At 44.8% G+C, this 24,069-nt stretch overlaps 1 protein-coding gene across 2 annotated transcripts in view; it reads right to left on the minus strand.

Moving 5' to 3' along the window:
- The window catches only part of LOC149970063 (glutaredoxin 3-like), a 37,006-nt gene that overhangs the window by 12,243 nt on the left and 694 nt on the right, over nucleotides 1–24,069 (minus strand). The window contains exons 2-5 of one of the 2 annotated variants that reach the window (XM_090228822.1): nucleotides 23,451–23,559; nucleotides 17,705–17,779; nucleotides 10,012–10,216; nucleotides 749–921 (exon numbers count right to left, since the gene is read on the minus strand). In XM_090228822.1, coding sequence (XP_090084948.1) covers nucleotides 749–921; nucleotides 10,012–10,216; nucleotides 17,705–17,779; nucleotides 23,451–23,559 — 562 coding nt within the window. The other variant, XM_090228823.1, reaches the window with a different exon arrangement.

Here is a 24,069-nt window from a genome sequence, read left to right on the forward strand (position 1 = left end):
TTCTAGGCAAAACGCCAGTCTCAACATCAACAGTGAAGAGGCGGCTCCGGGATGCTAGTCTAATGTCAATAGACTCGTCTCAACATCAACAGTGAAGAGGCAACTCCGGGATGCTGGTCTGATGTCTATAGACTCGTTACGACATCAACTCGCTACAAGTAGTTTTGTCCGTCTGTGACCACGAGAAAGTGGTCTTGTCAATTCTACTAAATAGTTTTGTAATTATTCATGTGGAGCACTTTAAATCCCCCTGAGAACATCACAGTGAGATGAAACTGTTATTGTTGCGTCCGCTGGAGTCTCCCGTTTCATATAGGCCGTTGCACAGCTACGAGGTTCACAGACACAGGAAATCCTTTCCTTTGTCTGGATAGGCCAGAAAACGTCACGTGTCGCTCCCCATGCAAATGGCCGCGCTTGAACAAAAGAAAATCGGGACAACCAGCGCTTTTAAGGAGTGTAAAGCAATTGATGTTGCGCCATTCACAGAGCCCAATGTACACAGAAATATCGGTCGGAACCAGTCCAGAATTGCTCAGTCCCCCCAATTTTTTTATTCTATTTTTTTATTTTTTACAAATGGAATGATTTACTTTTCCGTTGTAGTAGTTGGGATTCGGTAGTTGATCGCGGTGAATCAAATCCTGGGAATTTAAATTATATTTAGTTGTTGTCCATGTTTGTTTTGTTTTCGCTCGCTCGCCTCAGTTTTCTGGAAAAGAAAAAATGCGTGTTTAACATGACTCACCTTGACAATGTCCAGTCCCCCTACGAGTTCTCCGTTAACGTAAACCTGAGGGTAGGTGGGCCAGTTGGAGAAGGTCTTCAGCCCCCCTCTCACTTCCTCGTCTGACAGGATGTCAAAACTGCTGAACTGGATAGCATGGTCCTTGAAAAGCGCCACTATCTGACGGCTGAAACCTGGGTGATGGGGACAACACAGTGTGTTTGTAAACCTAGTATAAGACACCGGCTGTTACAGTGCCTTGCGAAAGTATTCGGCCCCCCTTGAACTTTGCAACCTTTTGCCACATTTCAGGCTTCAAACATAAAGATATAAAACTGTATTTTTTTGTGAAGAATCAACAACAAGTGGGACACAATCATGAAGTGGAACGACATTTATTGGATATTTCAAACTTTTTTAACAAATCAAAAACTGAAAACTTGGGCGTGCAAAATTATTCAGCCCCTTTACTTTCAGTGCAGCAAACTCTCTCCAGAAGTTCAGTGAGGATCTCTGAATGATCCAATGTTGACCTAAATGACTAATGATGATAAATACAATCCACCTGTGTGTAATCAAGTCTCCGTATGAATGCACCTGCACTGTGATAGTCTCACAGGTCCGTTAAAAGCGCAGAGAGCCTTCATGAAGAACAAGGAACACATCAGGCAGGTCCGAGATACTGTTGTGAAGAAGTTTAAAGCCGGATTTGGATACAAAAAGATTTCCCAAGCTTTAAACATCCCAAGGAGCACTGTGCAAGCGATAATATTGAAATGGAAGGAGTATCAGACCACTGCAAATCTACCAAGACCTGGCCGTCCCTCTAAACTTTCAGCTCATACAAGGAGAAGACTGATCAGAGATGCAGCCAAGAGGCCCATGATCACTCTGGATGAACTGAAGAGATCTACAGCTGAGGTGGGCGACTCTGTCCATAGGACAACAATCAGTCGTATATTGCACAAATCTGGCCTTTATGGAAGAGTGGCAAGAAGAAAGCCATTTCTTAAAGATATCCATAAAAAGTGTTGTTTAAAGTTTGCCACAAGCCACCTGGGAGACACACCAAACATGTGGAAGAAGGTGCTCTGGTCAGATGAAACCAAAATTGAACTTTTTGGCAACAATGCAAAACGTTATGTTTGGCGTAAAAGCAACACAGCTGAACACACCATCCCCACTGTCAAACATGGTGGTGGCAGCATCATGGTTTGGGCCTGCTTTTCTTCAGCAGGGACAGGGAGGATGGTTAAAATTGATGGGAAGATGGATGGAGCCAAATACAGGACCATTCTGGAAGAAAACCTGATGGAGTCTGCAAAAGACCTGAGACTGGGACGGAGATTTGTCTTCCAACAAGACAATGATCCAAAACATAAAGCAAAATCTACAATGGAATGGTTCAAAAATAAACATATCCAGGTGTTAGAATGGCCAAGTCAAAGTCCAGACCTGAATCCAATCGAGAATCTGTGGAAAGAACTGAAAACTGCTGTTCACAAATGCTCTCCATCCAACCTCACTGAGCTCGAGCTGTTTTGCAAGGAGGAATGGGAAAAAATGTCAGTCTCTCGATGTGCAAAACTGATAGAGACATACCCCAAGCGACTTACAGCTGTAATCGCAGCAAAAGGTGGCGCTACAAAGTATTAACTTAAGGGGGCTGAATAATTTTGCACGCCCAATTTTTCAGTTTTTGATTTGTTAAAAAAGTTTGAAATATCCAATAAATGTCGTTCCACTTCATGATTGTGTCCCGCTTGTTGTTGATTCTTCACAAAAAAATACAGTTTTATATCTTTATGTTTGAAGCCTGAAATGTGGCAAAAGGTCGCAAAGTTCAAGGGGGCCGAATACTTTCGCAAGGCACTGTAAACTGGATAGCATGGTACTTCAATAGAACTACAATCTGACGGCTGAAACCTGGGTGATGGGGACAACACAGTGTGTTTGTAAACCTAGTATAAGACACGGCTGTTATACTGGATAGCAAGGTACTTCAATAGAACTACAATCTGACGGCTGAGGAGAAATCAATGTTAGTTCAATGTTATTGTATGTTAACAGGAACAACAGAGTCAGGATATTAAATCAGGTTGTTAGTTCATTGTTATTGTATGTTAACAGGAACAACAGAGTCAGGATATTAAATCAGGTTGTTAGTTCAATGTTATTGTATGTTAACAGGAACAACAGAGTCAGGATATTAAATCAGGTTGTTAGTTCAATGTTATTGTATGTTAACAGGAACAACAGAGTCAGGATATTAAATCAGGTTGTTAGTTAAATGTTATTGTATGTTAACAGGAACAGAGTCAGGATATTAAATCAGGTTGTTAGTTCAATGTTATTGTATGTTTATAGGAACAACAGAGTCAGGATATTAAATCAGGTGGTTAGTTAAATGTTATTGTATGTTAACAGGAACAACAGAGTCAGGATATTAAATCAGGTAGTTAGTTCATTGTTATTGTATGTTAACAGGAACAACAGAGTCAGGATATTAAATCAGGTTGTTAGTTCATTGTTATTGTATGTTAACAGGAACAACAGAGCCAGGATATTAAATCAGGTTGTTAGTTCATTGTTATTGTATGTTAACAGGAACAACAGAGTCAGGATATTAAATCAGGTGGTTAGTTAAATGTTATTGTATGTTAACAGGAACAGAGTCAGGATATTAAATCAGGTTGTTAGTTCAATGTTATTGTATGTTAACAGGAACAACAGAGTCAGGATATTAAATCAGGTTGTTAGTTCAATGTTATTGTATGTTAACAGGAACAACAGAGTCAGGATATTAAATCAGGTTGTTAGTTCAATGTTATTGTATGTTAACAGGAACAACAGAGTCAGGATATTAAATCAGGTTGTTAGTTCAATGTTATTGTATGTTAACAGGAACAGAGTCAGGATATTAAATCAGGTTGTTAGTTCAATGTTATTGTATGTTAACAGGAACAACAGAGTCAGGATATTAAATCAGGTTGTTAGTTCAATGTTATTGTATGTTTATAGGAACAACAGAGCCAGGATATTAAATCAGGTTGTTAGTTCAATGTTATTGTATGTTAACAGGAACAGAGTCAGGATATTAAATCAGGTTGTTAGTTCAATGTTATTGTATGTTAACAGGAACAACAGAGTCAGGATATTAAATCAGGTTGTTAGTTTAATGTTATTGTATGTTAACAGGAACAACAGAGTCAGGATATTAAATCAGGTTGTTAGTTCAATGTTATTGTATGTTAACAGGAACAGAGTCAGGATATTAAATCAGGTTGTTAGTTCAATGTTATTGTATGTTAACAGGAACAACAGAGCCAGGATATTAAAATCAGGTTGTTAGTTCAATGTTATTGTATGTTAACAGGAACAACAGAGTCAGGATATTAAATCAGGTTGTTAGTTCAATGTTAGTGTATGTTTATAGGAACAACAGAGTCAGGATATTAAATCAGGTTGTTAGTGTAATGTTATTGTATGTTAACAGGAACAACAGAGTCAGGATATTAAATCAGGTTGTTAGTTCAATGTTATTGTATGTTAACAGGAACAACAGAGTCAGGATATTAAATCAGGTTGTTAGTTTAATGTTATTGTATGTTAACAGGATCAACAGAGTCAGGATATTAAAATCAGGTTGTTAGTTCAATGTTATTGTATATTAATAGGAACAGAGTCAGGATATTAAATCAGGTTGTTAGTGTAATGTTATTGTATGTTAACAGGAACAACAGAGTCAGGATATTAAATCAGGTTGTTAGTTCAATGTTAGTGTATGTTAACAGGAACAACAGAGTCAGGATATTAAATCAGGTTGTTAGTTTAATGTTATTGTATGTTAACAGGATCAACAGAGTCAGGATATTAAAATCAGGTTGTTAGTTCAATGTTATTGTATATTAATAGGAACAGAGTCAGGATATTAAGTCAGGTTGTTAGTTTAATGTTATTGTATATTAATAGGAACAGAGTCAGGATATTAAATCAGGTTGTTAGTGTAATGTTATTGTATGTTAACAGGAACAACAGAGTCAGGATATTAAATCAGGTTGTTAGTTCAATGTTATTGTATGTTAACAGGAACAACAGAGTCAGGATATTAAATCAGGTTGTTAGTGTAATGTTATTGTATGTTAACAGGAACAACAGAGTCGGGATATTAAGTCAGGACATAATTGCAGATGGTCAGCAGCATGTTTGTTACCCTCGTATAAAAAGGGCCATTTGAAAACACATGAACAAGACATGAAGTTAACAGCTAAAATAAAGATGGTCCCAAACTCAAAGTGTGTATATAGATACATACAGTGGGGAGAACAAGTCTGTCTCAGCCTCCAGTATTTATGCTGCAGTAGTTTGTGTCTCGGGGGGGCTAGGGTCAGTTTGTTATATCTGGAGTACTTCTCCTGTCCTATTCGGTCCTGTGTGAATTTAAGTGTGCTCTCTCTAATTCTCTCTTTCTTTCTCTTGGAGGACCTGAGCCCTAGGACCATGCCCCAGGACTACCTGACATGATGACTCCTTGCTGTCCCCAGTTCACCTGGCCGTGCTGCTGCTCCAGTTTCAACTGTTCTGCCTTATTATTATTGGAGCATGCTGGTCATCTATGAACATTTGAACATCTTGGCAATGTTCTGTTATAATCTCCACCCGGCACAGCCAGAAGAGGACTGGCCACCCAACATAGCCTGGTTCCTCTCTAGGTTTCTTCCTAGGTTTTGGCCTTTCATGGGAGTTTTTCCTAGCCACCGTGCTTCTACACCTGCATTGCTTGCTGTTTGGGGTTTTAGGCTGGGTTTCTGCACAGCACTTTGAGATATCAGCTGATGTACGAAGGGCTATATAAATAAATTTGATTTTATTTGATTATTTGATACACTGCCGATTGTGCAGGTTGTCCTACTTACAAAGCATGTAGAGGTCTGTAATTTTTATCATAGGTACACTTGAAGTGTGAGAGACGGAATCTAAAACAAAAATCCAGAAAATCACATTGTATAATTTTTAAGTAATTTCCCCAAGAACACAGTGGCCTCCATCATTCTTAAATGGAAGAAGTTAGGAACCACAAAGACTCTTCCTAGAGCTGGCCGCTCAGCCAAACTGAGCAATCAGGGGAGAAGAGCCTTGGTCAGGGAGGTGACCAAGAACCCAATGGTCACTCTGAAAGAGCTCCTCTGTGGAGATGGGAGAACCTTCCAGAAGGACAGCCATCTCTGCAGCACTCCACCAATCAGGCCTTTATGGTAGAGTGGCCAGACAGAAGCCACTCCTCAGTAAAAGGCACATTACAGTCTGCTTAGTTTGCCAAAAGGCACCTAAAGGACTCAGACCATGAGAAACAAGATGGTCTGATGAAACCAAGATTGAACTCTTTGGCCTGAAAGCCAACCATCACATCTGGAGGAAACCTGCCACCATCCCTACGGTGAAGCATGGTGGTGGCAGCATCATGCTTTGGGGATGTTTTTCAGAGGGAGTGACAGGGAGACTAGTCAGGATCGAGGGAAAGATGACAGGAGCAAAGTACAGAGAGATCCTTCATAAAAACCTGCTCCAGAGCGCTCAGGACCTCAGACTGGGGCGAAGGTTCACCTTCCATCAGGACAATGACCCTAGGCACACGGACAAGACAACACAGAAGTAGCTTCGGGACAAGTCTCTGAATGTCCTTGAGTGGCCCAGCCAGAGCCCGGACTTGAACCCGATTGAACATCTCTGGAGAGACCTGAGAATAGCTGTGCAGCGACACTCCCCATCCAACCTGACAGAGATGAGAGGATCTGCAGAGAAGAATGGGAGAAACTCCCCAAATACAGGTGTGCCAAGCTTGTTGCGTCATCACCAAGAAGACTTGAGGTTGTAATCGCTGCCAAAAGTGCTTTCGACAAAATACTGAGTAAAGGGTCTGAATACTGATGTAAATATGATCCGCTTTTTTAATGTTTAATAAATTAGCAAAAATTTCTAAACCTGTTTTTGCTTTGTCATTATGGGGTATTGTGTGTAGATTGATAGGAAATGAGACATTTTTTTGTTGTCAATTTTAGAATAAGGCGTAATAACGTACAAAATGTGGGAAAAGTCAAGGGGTCTGAATACTTTCCAAATGCACTGTATCTTACGACTGACATGGGTCCACATTGGCATGGACAGGATCACTGTTTAAATATGAGGCAGGTATGTGTTATGTCCTTGATACATGAGAGTGAGTCAGTGTTTTGAGAAGAGACTGTGACAGAGGGGAATAGACAGATGGAAACGAGGGGGAGGGAGAGAACGAGAGAGAGAAAGAAGAGAGAGAGAAAGAAAAGAGAGAGGAGGGAGAGGAGAAAGAGGGAGAGAGGGGAAAGAGGGAGAAAGAGGGAGAAAGAGGGAGAGAGGAGAAAGAGGGAGAGATGAGAAAGAGGGAGAGAGGAGCAAGAGAGAGAGAGGAGAAAGAGAGAGAGAGAGAGAGGAGAAAGAGGAGAAAGAGGGAGAAAGAGAGGAGAAAGAGGGAGAGGAGAAAGAGGGAGAGGAGAAAGAGGGAGAGGAGAAAGAGGGAGAGGAGAAAGAGGGAGAGAGGAGAAAGAGGGAGAGAGGAGAAAGAGGGAGAGAGGAGAAAGAGGGAGAGAGGAGCAAGAGAGAGAGGAGAAAGAGAGAGAGAGAGGAGAAAGAGAGGAGAAAGAGAGGAGAAAGAGAGGAGAAAGAGAGGAGAAAGAGAGGAGAAAGAGGAGAAAGAGGGAGAAAGAGAGAGAGGAGAAAGAGGGAGAAAGAGGGAGAAAGAGAGAGAGGAGAAAGAGGGAGAAAGAGAGAGAGGAGAAAGAGCGAGAAAGAGAGGAGAAAGAGGGAGAAGGAAAGGGAGAGGAGAGCGAGCGATCAAGAAAGAAAGCGAGAGGAGAGAGGAGAAAGAGGGAGAGAGAGGAGAACAAGAGGGAGAGGGAGAGGAGAGTGAGCGATCAAGAAAGAAAGCGAGAGAGGCAGAGAAAAAGAGAAGGGAACAGAAAGAGGGAACAGGAGTAGAGGAGGGGTGATATGTTGCCTGCATGTAGAGCCTGCAGTGAAACTCTCATTCTGATACTTCATTCATTCATGGGGGAATTCATTATAAAACAGCTAGAGGCCCCTAACTAATGGTTATTCAGCTACATGCCACTATATTAACTTGTTTCTACTACACCAGACCCAGCTGCTTTCTCTGGCTAGAGGCTCTCTATCCTAGACCCAGACACGCACGATTGATTGGCGAGGGGTTGTTGCCCCTCTCTCCTTCTCCTAAAGGGTCAGGGGGGGGTCGCGCACCGCAGACAGACCATACAGCTCCAGGAGAAAGGAACATAAAAAACCTGATTTCTTATTTCAAGGAAAGTTAGGTTATTATGCACACACACACGCACACACACACACAGACAGACACAGACAGACACAGACACACACAGACACACACACGCACACACACACAGACAGACACAGACAGACACAGACACACACAGACACACACACACGCACACAGACAGACACAGACAGACACAGACACACACAGACACGCACACACGCACACACACACACACACGCACGCACACACACACACACAAACAAAGAGTGTGTAATGTGTTAGGAACATGTGTTCTACATGGTGTATAAGTGTGTAACCTCTAAATTCAGGTTTAGAGGGCTTCTTTAAAGAACTAGCGAGGTCGTAGTCACAGCATCACGTGGCTTGGTGGGGAATAGATTAAACTAGAGTTCACAAACACTACAACTTGGCTTCTTTATAAAGATGAAAAATATTTAGAGATACATTTCAGGATGAGGTGAAAAATAACACTTATGGGTTTAGATTTTAAACTAAAACTACCTTGAACCCTAATACTGATACTTATAAACAGTGGTGTGGTTGGGAGTGGAACCTCAACCCCTTACAGTGTAATGTCCTCATCCACCACCAGGCCTGCCTCTCCTCCACCACCAGGCCTGCCTCTCCTCCACCACCAGGCCTGCCTCTCCTCCTCCACCACCAGGCCTGCCTCTCCTCCACCACCAGGCCTGCCTCTCCTCCACCACCAGGCCTGCCTCTCCTCCTCCACCAGCACCAGGCCAGCCTCTCCTCCTCCACCACCAGGCCTGCCTCTCCTCCTCCTCCACCACCAGGCCTGCCTCTCCTCCTCCACCACCAGGCCTGCCTCTCCTCCTCCACCACCAGGCCTGCCTCTCCTCCTCCACCACCAGGCCTGCCTCTCCTCCACCACCAGGCCTGCCTCTCCTCCTCCACCACCAGCAGGCCTGCCTCTCCTCCACCACCACCACCAGGCCTGCCTCTCCTCCTCCTCCACCACCAGGCCTGCCTCTCCTCCTCCTCCACCACCAGGCCTGCCTCTCCTCCTCCACCACCAGGCCTGCCTCTCCTCCTCCACCACCAGGCCTGCCTCTCCTCCACCACCACCAGGCCTGCCTCTCCTCCTCCACCACCACCAGGCCTGCCTCTCCTCCACCACCACCAGGCCTGCCTCTCCTCCTCCTCCACCACCAGGCCTGCCTCTCCTCCTCCACCACCAGGCCAGCCTCTCCTCCTCCACCACCAGGCCAGCCTCTCCTCCACCACCACCAGCACCAGGCCAGCCTCTCCTCCACCACCACCAGCACCAGGCCAGCCTCTCCTCCACCACCAGCACCAGGCCAGCCTCTCCTCCTCCACCACCACCAGGCCAGCCTCTCCTCCTCCACCACCACCAGGCCAGCCTCTCCTCCTCCACCACCACCAGGCCAGCCTCTCCTCCTCCACCACCACCAGGCCAGCCTTTCCTCCTCCACCACCACCAGGCCAGCCTTTCCTCCTCCACCACCACCAGGCCTGCCTTTCCTCCTCCACCACCACCAGGCCTGCCTCTCCTCCTCCACCACCACCAGGCCTGCCTCTCCTCCTCCACCACCACCAGGCCTGCCTCTCCTCCTCCACCACCACCAGGCCTGCCTCTCCTCCTCCACCACCACCAGGCCTGCCTCTCCTCCTCCACCACCACCAGGCCTGCCTCTCCTCCTCCACCACCACCAGGCCTGCCTCTCCTCCTCCACCACCACCAGGCCTGCCTCTCCACCACCACCAGGCCTGCCTCTCCTCCTCCACCACCACCAGGCCTGCCTCTCCTCCTCCACCACCAGGCCTGCCTCTCCTCCTCCTCCTCCACCACCAATCCCCCTGTTTCTCTCTAATTACCAGGCCTGGCCCGTGTGTGTTTTCCACAGCGGGAGCCTGTTCATGAAGACCACACCCCCACACTCTCTCTCTCTCTATTTACCGCAGCGGGGTTCCTGGGGGGAGCCCTTCATGAAGAGCATGCAGGGTGCTGCGTTGATCAGTCTCTTCAGACGCTCATTAAGGTCCTCTTTAGGGGGCTCCGCCCCTGGCCCGCCCAGCCCCCCCGAGCTGACCGACAGCCTCTGGACCTTATTGGTCAGCTCTGGGGCATGAGCTCCGTCCAGCCTGTCAATCTTCTGGCCACCCTGAGACCCACCAGAGGATAGGGGGGGGAGAAAGGAAAATAACATTAATATTTTAACGTAATGGTTTTTTCTTTTTGTTTGCATGTTTGTATTATTCTAGAGGAGGAGGGTTGAGAGAGAGAGAGATCCAAGAAAGAGAGAGAGGCCGGGAAAAAAAAAAAGAGCGAGAAAGAGAGAAAGAGATTCAAGGACAGGAGTCCTCTCCCAGTTTAATGTTTGGCATGTTAAATCATCAGTGAAGGCCTGACAGAACAATTGGGAGAATAATTTTGCACGCCCAATTTTTCAGTTTTTGATTTGTTAAAAAAGTTTAAAATATCCAATAAATGTCGTTCCACGTCATGATTGTGTCCCACTTGTTGTTGATTCTTCACTAAAAAATACAGTTTTATATCTTTATGTTTGAAGCCTGAAATGTGGCAAAAGGTCGCAAAGTTCAAGGGGGCCGAATACTTTCGCAAGACACTGTATACACTAGGTTATTATGGTACTGACTGTGGAGAAGCTGTAAACTAGTGTTTTATGGTACTGACTGTGGAGAAGCTGTAAACTAGTGTTTTATGGTAATGACTGTGGAGAAGCTGTAAACTAGTGTTTTATGGTACTGACTGTGGAGAAGCTGTAAACTAGGTTATTATGGTACTGACTGTGGAGAAGCTGTAAACTAGTGTTTTATGGTACTGACTGTGGAGAAGCTATAACTAGGTTATTATGGTACTGACTGTGGAGAAGCTGTAAACTAGGTTACTATGGTACTGACTGTGGAGAAGCTTTAACTAGGTTATTATGGTACTAACTGTGGAGAAGCTGTAAACTAGTGTTTTATGGTACTGACTGTGGAGAAGCTGTAAACTAGTGTTTTATGGTACTAACTGTGGAGAAGCTGTAAACTAGGTTATTATGGTACTGACTGTGGAGAAGCTGTAAACTAGGTTATTATGGTACTGACTGTGGAGAAGCTATAAACTAGGTTATTATGGTACTGACTGTGGAGAAGCTGTAAACTAGGTTATTATGGTACTGTGGAGAAGCTGTAAACTAGGTTATTATGGTACTGACTGTGGAGAAGCTGTAAACTAGGGTTTTATGGTACTAACTGTGGAGAAGCTGTAAACTAGGTTATTATGGTACTGACTGTGGAGAAGCTGTAAACTAGGTTATTATGGTACTGACTGTGGAGAAGCTTTAACTAGGTTATTATGGTACTGACTGTGGAGAAGCTGTAAACTAGGGTTTTATGGTACTAACTGTGGAGAAGCTGTAAACTAGGTTATTATGGTACTGACTGTGGAGAAGCTGTAAACTAGGTTATTATGGTACTGACTGTGGAGAAGCTATAAACAGAAGCTATAAACTGGGTTATTATGGTACTGACTGTGGAGAAGCTGTAAACTAGGTTATTATGGTACTGTGGAGAAGCTGTAAACTAGGTTATTATGGTACTGACTGTGGAGAAGCTGTAAACTAGGTTATTATGGTACTGACTGTGGAGAAGCTGTAAACTAGGTTATGGTACGGACTGTGGAGAAGCTATAAACTAGGTTATTATGGTACTGACTGTGGAGAAGCTGTAAACTAGGGTTTTATGGTACTAACTGTGGAGAAGCTGTAAACTAGGTTATTATGGTACTGACTGTGGAGAAGCTGTAAACTAGGTTATTATGGTACTGACTGTGGAGAAGCTGTAAACTAGGTTATTATGGTACTGACTGTGGAGAAGCTGTAAACTAGGTTATTATGGTACTAACTGTGGAGAAGCTATAAACTAGGTTATTATGGTACTGACTGTGGAGAAGCTGTAAACTAGGGTTTTATGGTACTAACTGTGGAGAAGCTGTAAACTAGGTTATTATGGTACTGACTGTGGAGAAGCTGTAAACTAGGTTATTATGGTACTAACTAGGTTATTATGGTACTAACTGTGGAGAAGCTGTAAAGTAGGTTTTATTCTCCTACTGATCCTGATACCCAGTGTGTGTTACCTCTCCTAACAGACAAGCACTTACCAGCAGCCTCGAAGGCTGATAGAGGCATCCCAAGGGCAGCATGTTACTTACCATACTGTACAAAGAAATGAATAAAATAACTAATGAACTTGACACTGTAAATGTTTATTTCAAACACTTGTTTTTTTTCTTCCAGTTTTCCGTTATAAAACGACAAGAAAAATTCATAAACTCCACAACAAACGCAGCTGTGCTGCTGGCAGCAGCGGTTTGGGTCTCACGGTGAGTCCCTTTCAGACCCGGGTCTCACGGTGAGTCCCTTTCAGACCCGGGTCTCACGGTGAGTCCCTTTCAGACCCGGGTCTCACGGTGAGTCCCGTTCAGACCCGGGTCTCACGGTGAGTCCCGTTCAGACCCGGGTCTCACGGTGAGTCCCGTTCAGACCCGGGTCTCACGGTGAGTCCCGTTCAGACCCGGGTCTCACGGTGAGTCCCGTTCAGACCCGGGTCTCACGGTGAGTCCCGTTCAGACCCGGGTCTCACGGTGAGTCCCGTTCAGACCCGGGTCTCACGGTGAGTCCCGTTCAGACCCGGGTCTCACGGTGAGTCCCTTTCAGACCCGGGTCTCACGGTGAGTCCCTTTCAGACCCGGGTCTCACGGTGAGTCCCTTTCAGACCCGGGTCTCACGGTGAGTCCCTTTCAGACCCGGGTCTCACGGTGAGTCCCTTTCAGACCCGGGTCTCACGGTGAGTCCCTTTCAGACCCGGGTCTCACGGTGAGTCCCTTTCAGACCCGGGTCTCACTGTGAGTCCCTTTCAGACCTGGGTCTCTTTCAGACCTGGGTCTCACGGTGAGTCCCTTTCAGACCTGGGTCTCACGGTGAGTCTCTTTCAGACCTGGGTCTCACGGTGAGTCCCTTTCAGATGGTGAAGCATTCTACCTGCTCTACTATTACTGAACCTCAATTCCACCTCACAACGTCTGCATTTCCTTCTCATTTCCTTCTACCCTGGGGCGGCAGGGTAGCCTAGTGGTTAGAGCGTTGGACTAGTAACCGGAAGGTTGCAAGTTCAAATCCCCGAGCTGACAAGGTTAAAAATCTGTCGTTCTGCCCCTGAACAGGCAGTTAACCCACTGTTTCTAGGCCGTCATTGAAAATAAGAATTTGTTCTTAACTGACTTGCCTAGTTAAATAAAGGTAAAAAATAAAAAAACAGGATGAGCTCAATTTTGAGTCTCATAAAGTTAATTAATTCTTTGCATTTTTTTATATAAATTTGCAAAAATGTTTGAACGTGTTTTTGCTTTATTATACAGTGTAGATTGATGTGTAGATTGATGTGTAGATTTGAAATTAACTTCTCAAAGTATTGTCATAAAGTACTGCTGGTCTTTCTCTGCCATTTGTCCAACTGTTAACGACGTAGCGGTGAAGAGTCGACCCCAAAATAAGTTGATTCCTTGACTCCTTGCATGTCGACTCCTATTTCAGGGGGATTCAATTCCGCCAGGAATCGACTCCTATTCCGCCAGGAATCGACTCCTATTCCGCCAGGAATCGACTCCTATTCCGCCAGGAATCGACTCCTATTCCGCCAGGAATCGACTCCTATTTCAAGGGGAGTCAAGATTCAATTCCGCCAGGAATCGACTCCTATTTCAGGGGGTGTCAAGATTCAATTCCGTCAGGAATCGACTCCTAAGATCCAGCATTTTTGGAATGGAGGAGATGTGATTAGTTGTCGTACTTCCGAGAACACAAAATACTAGCATCTTTCATAGCGAGCTAGTGAGGGACGGAGCGAGAGGGCAGACAGAGTCAGAACCGTGCACTAGGCCTATCAGCAATCAAAAGTTGTAGCTCGCAACAGAATAATGTTGCTCACAATTTTCTTGGCTTGCAATGTCTCGCAACTTCAGTAAAGCAAGTGGTCAGAATATGTGGGAACTCCTTCAAGACTGTTGGAAAAGCCTTCCACGTGAAGCTGGTTGAGAGAATACCAAGAGTGCGCAAAGCTGTCATCAAGGCAAAGGGTGGCTACTTTGAATAATCTCAAATATATTTAGATTTGTTTACCATTTTTGGGGGGTTACTACATGATTCCTTCCATATGTGTTATTTCATCGTTTTGATGTCTTCACTATTATTCAACAATGTAGAAAATAGTAAAAATAAAGAAAAACCCTGGAATGAAAAGGTGTCCAAACTTTTGATTGGTACTGTATGTAGGTAGGAAGATAGATATAAACTCAGCAACAATTTTTTTTAAAGTCCTCTCCCTGTCAACTGTGTTTATTTTCTGTAAACTTAATGTGTAAATATTTGTATGAACATAACAAGATTCAGCAACAGACATAAACTGAACAAGTTCCACAGACATGTGACTAACAGAAATGTAATAATGTGTCCCTGAACATAGGGGGGTGAAAATCAAAAGTAACAGTAGGATCTGGTGGCCACCAGCTGCATTAAGTACTGCAGTGCATCTCCTCCTCATGGACTGCACCAGATTTGCGAGTTCTTGCTGTGAGATGTTACCCCACTCTTCCACCAAGGCACCTGCAAGTTCTCGGACATTTCTGGGGGGGAATGGCTAGCCGTCACCCTTCGATCCAACAGGTCCCAGACATGCTGAATGGGATTGAGATCCGGGCTCTTCGCTGGCCATGGCAGAACACTGACATTCCTGTCTTGCAGGAAATCACACACAGAACGAGCAGTATGGCTGGTGGCATTGTCATGCTTGGAGGGTCATGTCAGGATGAGCCTGCAGGAAGGGTACCACATGAGGGAGGAGGATGTCTTCCCTGTAACGCATAGCGTTGAGATTGCCTGCAATGACAACAAGCTCAGTCCGATGATGCTGTGACACACCGCCCCAGACCATGACGGACCCTCCACCTCCAAATCGATCTCGCTCCAGAGTACAGGCCTCGGTGTAACGCTCATTCCTTCGACGATAAACGCGAATCCGACCATCACCCCTGGTGAGACAAAACCGCGACTCATCAATGAAGAGCGCTTTTTGCCAGTCATGTCTGGTCCAACGAGGGTGGGTTTGTGCCCATAGGCGACGTTGTTGCCGGTGACATCTGGTGAGGACCTGCCTTACAACAGGCCTACAAGCCCTCAGTCCATCCTCTCTCAGCCTATTGTGGACAGTCTGAGCACTGATGGATTGTGCGTTCCTGGTGTAACTCGGGCAGTTGTTGTTGCCATTCTGTACCTGTCCCGCAGGTGTGATGTTCGGATGTACCGATCCTGTGCAGGTGTTGTTACACGTGGTTTGCCACTGCGAGGATGATCAGCTGTCCGTCCTGTCTCCCCGTAGAGCTGTCTTAAGCTTCTCACAGTACGGACATTGCAATTTATTGCCCTGGCCACATCTGCAGTCCTCATACCTCATGCCTCCTTGCAGCATGCCTAAGGCACATTCACGCAGATAAGCAGGGACCTTGAGCATCTTTCAGAGTCAGTAGAAAGGCCTCTTTAGTGTCCTAAGTTTTCATAACTGTGACCTTAATTGCCTACAGTCTGTAAGCTGTTAGTGTCTTAATGACCGTTCCACAGGTGCATGTTCATGAATTGTTTATGGTTCATTGAAGAAGCATTGGAAACAGTGTGTAAACCCTTCACAATGAAGATCTGTGAAGTTATTTGGATTTTTCCTAATTAAGACAGGGTCCTGAAAAGGGATGTATTTTTTTTGTTTATAAGTGAAGAAGATTGTTAATGCATTAGAGGAGGCATATTCAATTAGCAAATAAAGGATCAAGGGCTTTGGATCAGATAGCATAGTACTCCTGCTTCATTCATTTAAACATGAATTTACAGTAACTGTAGCATGCTGAATTCAAAGTAGAATCCTGGATAACTTTGACCTTGTATTCTGCTTGAGTAGACTGAATAATTGATCATCATCTCACAAAACAGGGTGATTCAAGATGAATCTGCATGATTCTCCTGTTTCCATGCAATGTTGAAGCTTGACTGTCATGGGCGATGTGCCTCAATGGTGCCAATCGGGCGAGGTGAAATATCCATTCTATTTTATTGGATCCGTTTCATGTTTCTGTCCTTGCATTGTCCAGTTGGTTTGAAAAAGTACAGCTTCTGTTTTTTTTCAGGTAAAGTTGATGAGTATCAGGATAGTTGCACAAACCCTTTACAATGAAGATCTGTGAAGTTATTTGGATTTTTACGAATTATCTTTGATAGACAGGGTCCTGAAAAAGGGGCGTTTCTTTTTTTGCTGAGTTTATACACACACACACACAAAATACATGACCAAAGGTATGTTCATGGCCATAATATGGAGTTGGTCCCCCCCTTTGCTGCTGTAACAGCCTCCACTCTTCTGGGAAGGCTTTCCACTAGATGTTGGAACATTACTGCGGGGACTTGCTTCCATACAGCCACAAGAGTATCAGTGAGGTCGGGCACTGATGTTGGGTGATTAGGCCTGGCTCGCAGTCGGTGTTCCAATTCATCCCAAAGGTGTTTGATGGGGTTGAGGTCAGGGCTCTGTGCAGGCCAGTCAAGTTCTACCACACCGATCTTCACAAACCCTTTCTGTATGGTCCTCGCTTAGTGCACGGGGGCATTGTCATGCTGAAACAGGAAATGGCCTTCCCCAAACAGTTGCCACAAAGTTGGATGCACAGAATTGTCTAGAATGTCATTGTATCGATAAGATTTCCCTTCACTTGGACTGGCCCAAACTATGAAAAACAGACCATTATTCCTCCTCCACCAGACTTTACAGTTGGCACTATGCATTGGGGCAGGTAGCGTTCTCCTGGCATTCGCCAAACCCAGATTTGTCTGTCGGACTGCCAGATGGTGAAGCGTGATTCATAACTCCAGAGAATGCGTTTCCACTGCTCCAGAGTCCAATGGCCGCGATCTTCACATCACTCCAGCTGACCCTTGGCATTTCGCATGGTGATCTTAGGCTTGTGTGCGGCTGCTCAACCACGGAAACCCATTTCATGAAGCTCCCGACGAAGAGATATTGTGCTGACGTTGCCTCCAGAGGCAGTTTTAAACTCAGTAGTGAGTGTTTCAACTGAGGACAGACGATTTTTAAGCGTTACAGCACTCAACGGTCCCATTCTGTGAGCTTGTGTGGCCTACCACTTCACGGCTGAGCCGCTGTTGCTCCTAGACGTTTCCACTTCACAATAACAGCACTTACAGTTGACCGGGGCAGCTCTAGCAGGGCAGAAATGTGACCAACTGACTTGTTGGAAAGGTGACATCCTATGACGGTGCCACGTTGAAAGTCACTGAGCTCTTCAGTAAGGCCATTCTACTGCCCATGTTTGTCTATGGAGATTGCATGGCTGTGTGCTTGATTTTATACACCTGTCAGCAACGGGTGTGGCTGAAATAGCCGAATCCAATAATACTTTTGGCCAAGTAGTGGAACTTAGTTTTTTACACTACTTGACTCACCTTAAAGGACAGGAAGGTCGGGACTGAGGTAATAAGACTCACCTTAAAGAAGAGGAAGGTCGGGACTGAGGTAATAAGACTCACCTTAAAGAAGAGGAAGGTCGGGACTGAGGTAATCTCATATTTCTCTGATACCTCTGGCACTGCTTCTGCCTCCAGCTGTAAGACAGAGAGGAGGGTAGGAGGGAGGAAGGGGTGGAGGGAGAGAGAGATAGGAGGGAGGAAGGGGTGGAGGGAGAGAGAGAGGAGGGAGGAAGGGGTGGAGGGAGAGAGAGAGGAGGGAGGAAGGGGTAGAGAGAGAGAGAGAGGAGGGTAGGAGGGAGGAAGGGTGAGAGAGAGAGGAGGGAGGGAGTGATGGAGGGAGAGAGAGAGGAGGGTAGGAGGGAGGAAGGAAGGGATGGAGGGAGAGAGAGAGGAGGGAAGGAGGGAGGAAGGGTGAGAAAGGAGGGAGGAAGGGATGGAGGGAGAGAGAGAGGAGGTAGGAAGGGATGGAGGGAGAGAGAGAGGAGGGAAGGAGGGAGGAAGGGATGGAGGGAGAGAGAGAAGTGAAGGAGAGAGGAAGGGATAGAGGGAGCGAGAGGGAGAGAGAGGAAGGGATGGAGGGAGAGAGAGAGAGGAGGGAAGGAGAGAGGAAGGAAGGGATGGAGAGAGAGAGAGAAAGGGAGGAGGGAAGGAGGGAAGGAGGGAGGAAGGATGGGATGGAGAGAGAAAGGGAGGAGGGAAGGAGGGAGGAAGGGGTGGAGGGAAGGGATGGAGGGAGAGAGAGAAGTGAAGGAGAGAGGAAGGGATGGAGGGAGAGAGAGGAAGGGATGGAGGGAGAGAGAGAGAGGAGGGAAGGAGAGAGGAAGGGATGGAGGGAGAGAGAGGAGGGAAGGAGAGAGGAAGGGATGGAGGGAGAGAGAGGAGGGAAGGAGAGAAGAAGGGATGGAGGGAGAGAGAGAGAGGACAAAGCAAGGGAAGAGGAAGGGAGAAAGAGATGGAGTGAATGAGGGAGGAAGGGAAGAGGAAGGGAGAAAGAGATGGAGTGAATGAGGGAGCAAGGGAAGAGGAAGGGAGAAAGAGATGGAGTGAATGAGGGAGGAAGGGAAGAGGAAGGGAGAAAGAGATGGAGTGAATGAGGGAGGAAGGGAAGAGGAAGGGAGAAAGAGATGGAGTGAATGAGGGAGGAAGGGAAGAGGAAGGGAGAAAGAGATGGAGTGAATGAGGGATCATCCACATAAATGTTGATACCCCTTTGTTCCCTTTCCAAGCCATCAAACAATGTCTGCATCCACACATGAAGAACCCCACTGCACCCCACAGAGTTTCCCCTCAACACTAGGTTTATTTAGCCAGCAGGCATCACCCTTCAGGGAGAAAATAAAGCACACATTCACCACTTTGATATGTCTAACAAGCAAGACAAATGAGAGAGCAGAACAGCACCATCTCCTGCTCTGCTCAGGGTGCTGTGATCTATGATTGGTGATGGATAGTTGCTTTGTTCTTGACAGTGGTAATCCACCAGGATCAAATTAAAGGAACTGGCGTGACCACACACACCTCAAACTAACAGAGGAATAAAAACTAACAGAGGAATAAAAATAGTTCCAAGTTTTCATTTACTTTAAAATCATTAAATATATATAAATATTTCTCACATGTTCAAGTGAATTCAATGTATAAAAAAACAATTGGCTACATGTGAGGAAACACACTGATGTTTCTGATATCAACAGTTGTTAACTTTTTTTAAAAAGGTCAAGTTAGCTACCGTCCTACACTGGAGCATCACACAAACAGGGCTTTTGAAGGTACACCGGAGCATCACACAAACAGGGCTTTTGAAGGTACACCGGAGCATCACACAAACAGGGCTTTTGAAGCTACACCGGAGCACCACACAAACAGGGCTTTCGAAGCTACACCGGAGCACCACACAAACAGGGCTTTTGAAGCTACACTGGAGCATCACACAAACAGGGCTTTTGAAGGTACACTGGAGCACCACACAAACAGGGCTTTTGAAGCTACCCTGGAGCATCACACAAACAGGGCTTTTGAAGCTACACTGGAGCATCACACAAACAGGGCTTTTGAAGCTACACTGGAGCATCACACAAACAGGGCTTTTGAAGCTACACTGGAGCACCACACAAACAGGGCTTTCGAAGGTTTGTAATTTCACCATGAATTTCCAGAAACACCCCCCCCCACCCCCCCCCAGGCAGAGGAAAGAAAATAAACATTGATGCACAAATTGACCCAGAAGAGATTGTTCAATCATATTTAGCGAGCACATATTGTAATCCATAAATCACTGACCCGGGTTGTCGCAGCCAGCCATTACAGACAGGCGATTACAGACTTCCCTTATTTCCTGCCTGGAGCAGAACTCTGCTGTTGGTGTTCCTGATCCACGAGGCATTATGGCCGACAGACACTTATAGGCCATATGAACACAACCTACATCAACGCAGTGAAATACTGCTATGAGAATGGAAACACATAGGCACTAAACATTTATAGTAAAATGCTTGTTTCCATGTGACACGGGTAAGAACAGTGCTATTGATGGGTTAGAGACAAGCTAGGCTGGTACGGGAACTGCAGACTCGTATTGGAATATGTAGGAATATTGTTCATAATTTGGAAGAGAAAAAATAACTTGAAAACACAAATTAAGAAAAAAGCTGTTTTACAGTGTACAATATGTAGGATTAAATATCAATCTACTACTCGTCTAAATATTTATATATATATATATATATTTTTTTTTTTTTTTTTTTTTTTTCTTACCTTTATTTTACTAGACAGGTCAGTAAAGAACAAATTCTTATTTTCAATGAGGGCCTAGGAACAGTGGGTTAACTGCCTTGTTCAGGGGCAGAACAGTGGGTTAACTGCCCCCTTCCCCCTGCTCCTGCCCCCTGTTCCTGCCCCCTTCCCCCTGTTCCTGCCCCCTGTTCCTGCACCTTGTCAGCTCTGGGATTAGAACTTGCAACCTTTCGGTTACTAGTTCAACGCTCTAACCACTAGGCTACCCTGTCGCTACCCTCTCTCTCTATTCTTAATTCCATTCCTTTACTTTAGATGTGTGTGTAATGTTGTGAAATTGTTAGATATTACTTGTTAGATATTACTGCACTGTTGGAAGCTAGAAACACAAGTGCCCCCTTCCCCCTGTTCCTGCCCCCTGCTCCTGCCCCCTGCCCCCTGTTCCTGCCCCCTGTTCCTGCCCCCTGTTCCTGACCCCTTCCCCCTGTTCCTGCCCCCTGCTCCTGCCCCCTGTTCCTGTCCCCTGTTCCTGCCCCCTGTTCCTATTCCCTGCCCCTGCCCTCTGTTCCTGCCACCTGTTCCTGCCCCCTGTTCCTATTCCCTGCCCCTGCCCTCTGTTCCTGCCCCTTGATAATGGGCCATTCTAAATGGAAAGTCATTTGCCATACTAGTAAAGACCAGATTAAATTGAGAATAGTCTGGTGGGTGAAAACATGACCACTTGACGAGAGAACAGCTGTGCAGCCTGAGGCGAGGAACAAGAGCACAAGCTTTTTTCCCTCAACCTTCTCAACTCATCAATAGTCTATTGTCCCATCATGCAGCCTATATATATGTTTTGATTTCTAAGACGATCTGAAGTGTGTATCATTCACAACTACAGCTGCTGAATAACTCGAAGTCTAGTGTTTAGGACCTGTTTCAAATGGTGACTTTTACACTCAACAAAGCCACTTCCTATTGATTTTCTTCTTTTTTATAAATAGCCACTTCCAAAGTAAAAAACAACAACTTTGTTTCTATTGAACAAATAAAGGCATTTTAATGAATTATATGAAGAGCGCCTTGGTCCTCCTTTCTTTTTGATGACCAATTTACCCCTTTTACCAAAGAGCACCTTCTGTCTAGCAAAATGTACTATTGTGTACCTTAGTAGCGCTTCCCTTCCTCCTCTTTCTACTACCAAAGAGCCCCTTCTGTCTACCATAATGTACCATTGTGTACCTTAGTATCGCTTCCCTTCCTCCTCCTTCTACTAGTTATAGCCACTTCCTTTGTCCACTAGCTCCATAACGGGAAACACATCCGTCTTAATGTATTCAGATAACTTCAATTATATTCTTCTTAGTATTAAATCATATAATATAAAATAATAGCACAGGACTTATAAATATATATTGTCTGCTAAATGAACTAGCTAACTTTGGCACGGAGCAGAATCAGATCACAGCCACAGTAGACCAACTCATATTCTGTTCTTCTGAAATACATTTCCTTCACATCATCATGTTTCTTTAGACCTGAATCAAAATAAATCCTGGATTTATTGTGACGGTGTAATATCACATTTATTTATTAGACTATTTTTTTAAATGTGATGTTCCAATGGCGCATCAGTGGCTTGTATGATGGAGGCCTGGAGATGCTCAACGTGTTGAATGTGTCATGACTGCCACAGCCAAAACCAAGACTTAAAAAATAACAGATGTTGGAGGGAATTTTGGAACATAACTAACAAAATAACTTGTACGCTTAAATTCAGTACAAACTAAAAATGTACAGAATTCATTATACAAGAGACAAAAATTCATAAATTCTACAGCACAACGGCAGAGTCATGTCTTTAAGTTGTAACACTAATTAATGACTCAATAATACATGCCTTCTGGGAACGTTGTGATGTCATAAAGTGATGGGCGGAGACAGAATGTTGGCTGTCAGAAGTACTGTCAATGCAACTTTTAATTCCTCTGTTTGCATATTTTAAAACATGTCAGATTAGGGGGCAGTGAGATGCCCGATGGGTTGTACTATAACTCTTCTCGTTAACTATTTTTGGAAAAACGTATATTTCAAACCTGGAAATCAAGCAACACTCCATTGTTAAGACAATGGAAAAATCATATGCTTCATTATCTACACATTGAAAGAGCGTGGGCGATGTAGAGGAACAAAATGGCAGAGAGTAGAGAACAGGTGGTTCTGGGCAGGAGTGATGTTGTTCATGTTTGTCTATGGCATTATTTAGGATGCTTATGACAGAAGCTTATACTATACTGAATAAAACAATTTAACAGTGCAGAAAGTGTGCTTTCACATTTTTTAAAAGATATTTTTTAAAGTGTGCCTTCTAATGGGATTCGATCTCACAACATTCAACTACCTGACTGTCCCCATAGTTCCCTACTCTACCTGCTACAGTACCGGCCAGCTGAAACTACATTTGTAAGTACGGTGTCCAATAGAGGTCAGTGTGTTTGAAAGCAGCTCTGAATAGAAGAAAACACCGGAAGCACGGCGAAATCAGTGGGATCTCACACTCTGCAACACACGGTTTGAGAAAGCAAGTGATCAAACGATGCTTCGGATATTGATGATGCACTTCTGAAAAAAAGAGATGGACACCTCGATACACTGTGCTTCAAAGTTAGCTGCTTAGCGATTTCGACTCATGCCTCGAAGCTCCGGTATCCAATTCAACATCACTACATGTGACATACATCACAAGGTATAGTATGTGCATCAGGCATCATGTAACCTTCATCACAAGGTATAGTATGTGTATCAGGCATCATGTAACCTCCATCACAAGGTATAGTATGTGTATCAGGCATCGTGTAACCTCCATCACAAGGTATAGCATGTGTATCAGGCTTCATGTAATCTCCATTACAAGGTATAGTATGTGTATCAGGCCTTGTGTAATCTCCATCACAAGGTATAGTATGTATATCAGGCATCGTGTAACCTCCATCACAAGGTATAGCATGTGTATCAGGCATCATGTAATCTCCATCACAAGGTATAGTATGTGTATCAGGCATCATGTAACCTCCATCACAAGGTATAGTACCTTGACAAACATGGTGTGTTTGTTCTCCTTTGCCAGCTCTCCCATCACATCGTTCATCTGACTGCACTGAGGGGCCCATGCTGCCTGGAAGTGGACCACCGTCAAGAACCTGGTGGAACAGAGAAGTCCCATTAGATTGGAACGGTGATGTTCAATTGGTCAGTGATCTCGTGCATGATCATCGTTGTATGGCAAGTAAGAATGAACGGGATGTCAGTTAGCTCGGCCTAATTGATGGTAGACAGTAGATGGCAAGTGTGCGTCAAGGAAGAGACAGGGGTCAGATCTCAGCATAGCAATAATAGGTATACAACAGCACAACTTTATAGTGACCCACAGATTCACATGCTAAAGACGTAGGACATGCATGCACACTTGCCAGCTACTGTCTACTATCAATAGGCTGAGCTAAATGACATCCTTTAATTCTTACTGGAATTAAACATTATTTTTATAGCCTACTTGTAAATTATGGATTTCAAAAGCACAATAACTGAATGGACCTAGTTAGCAACCAAACTCTGAAATGGGCAGGCACCTGATGTTATGTAGGATAACACTAGTCATGTCTGATAAAGGGGGGTTAATCTCTCCCTTTCATATAAGGGCTAAACCTAAC

This window comes from Oncorhynchus mykiss, unplaced genomic scaffold, assembly GCF_057628025.1.
Source record: "Oncorhynchus mykiss isolate SJ-2025 unplaced genomic scaffold, ASM5762802v1 scaffold101, whole genome shotgun sequence".
Classification (NCBI taxonomy): Eukaryota; Metazoa; Chordata; class Actinopteri; order Salmoniformes; family Salmonidae; genus Oncorhynchus; species Oncorhynchus mykiss.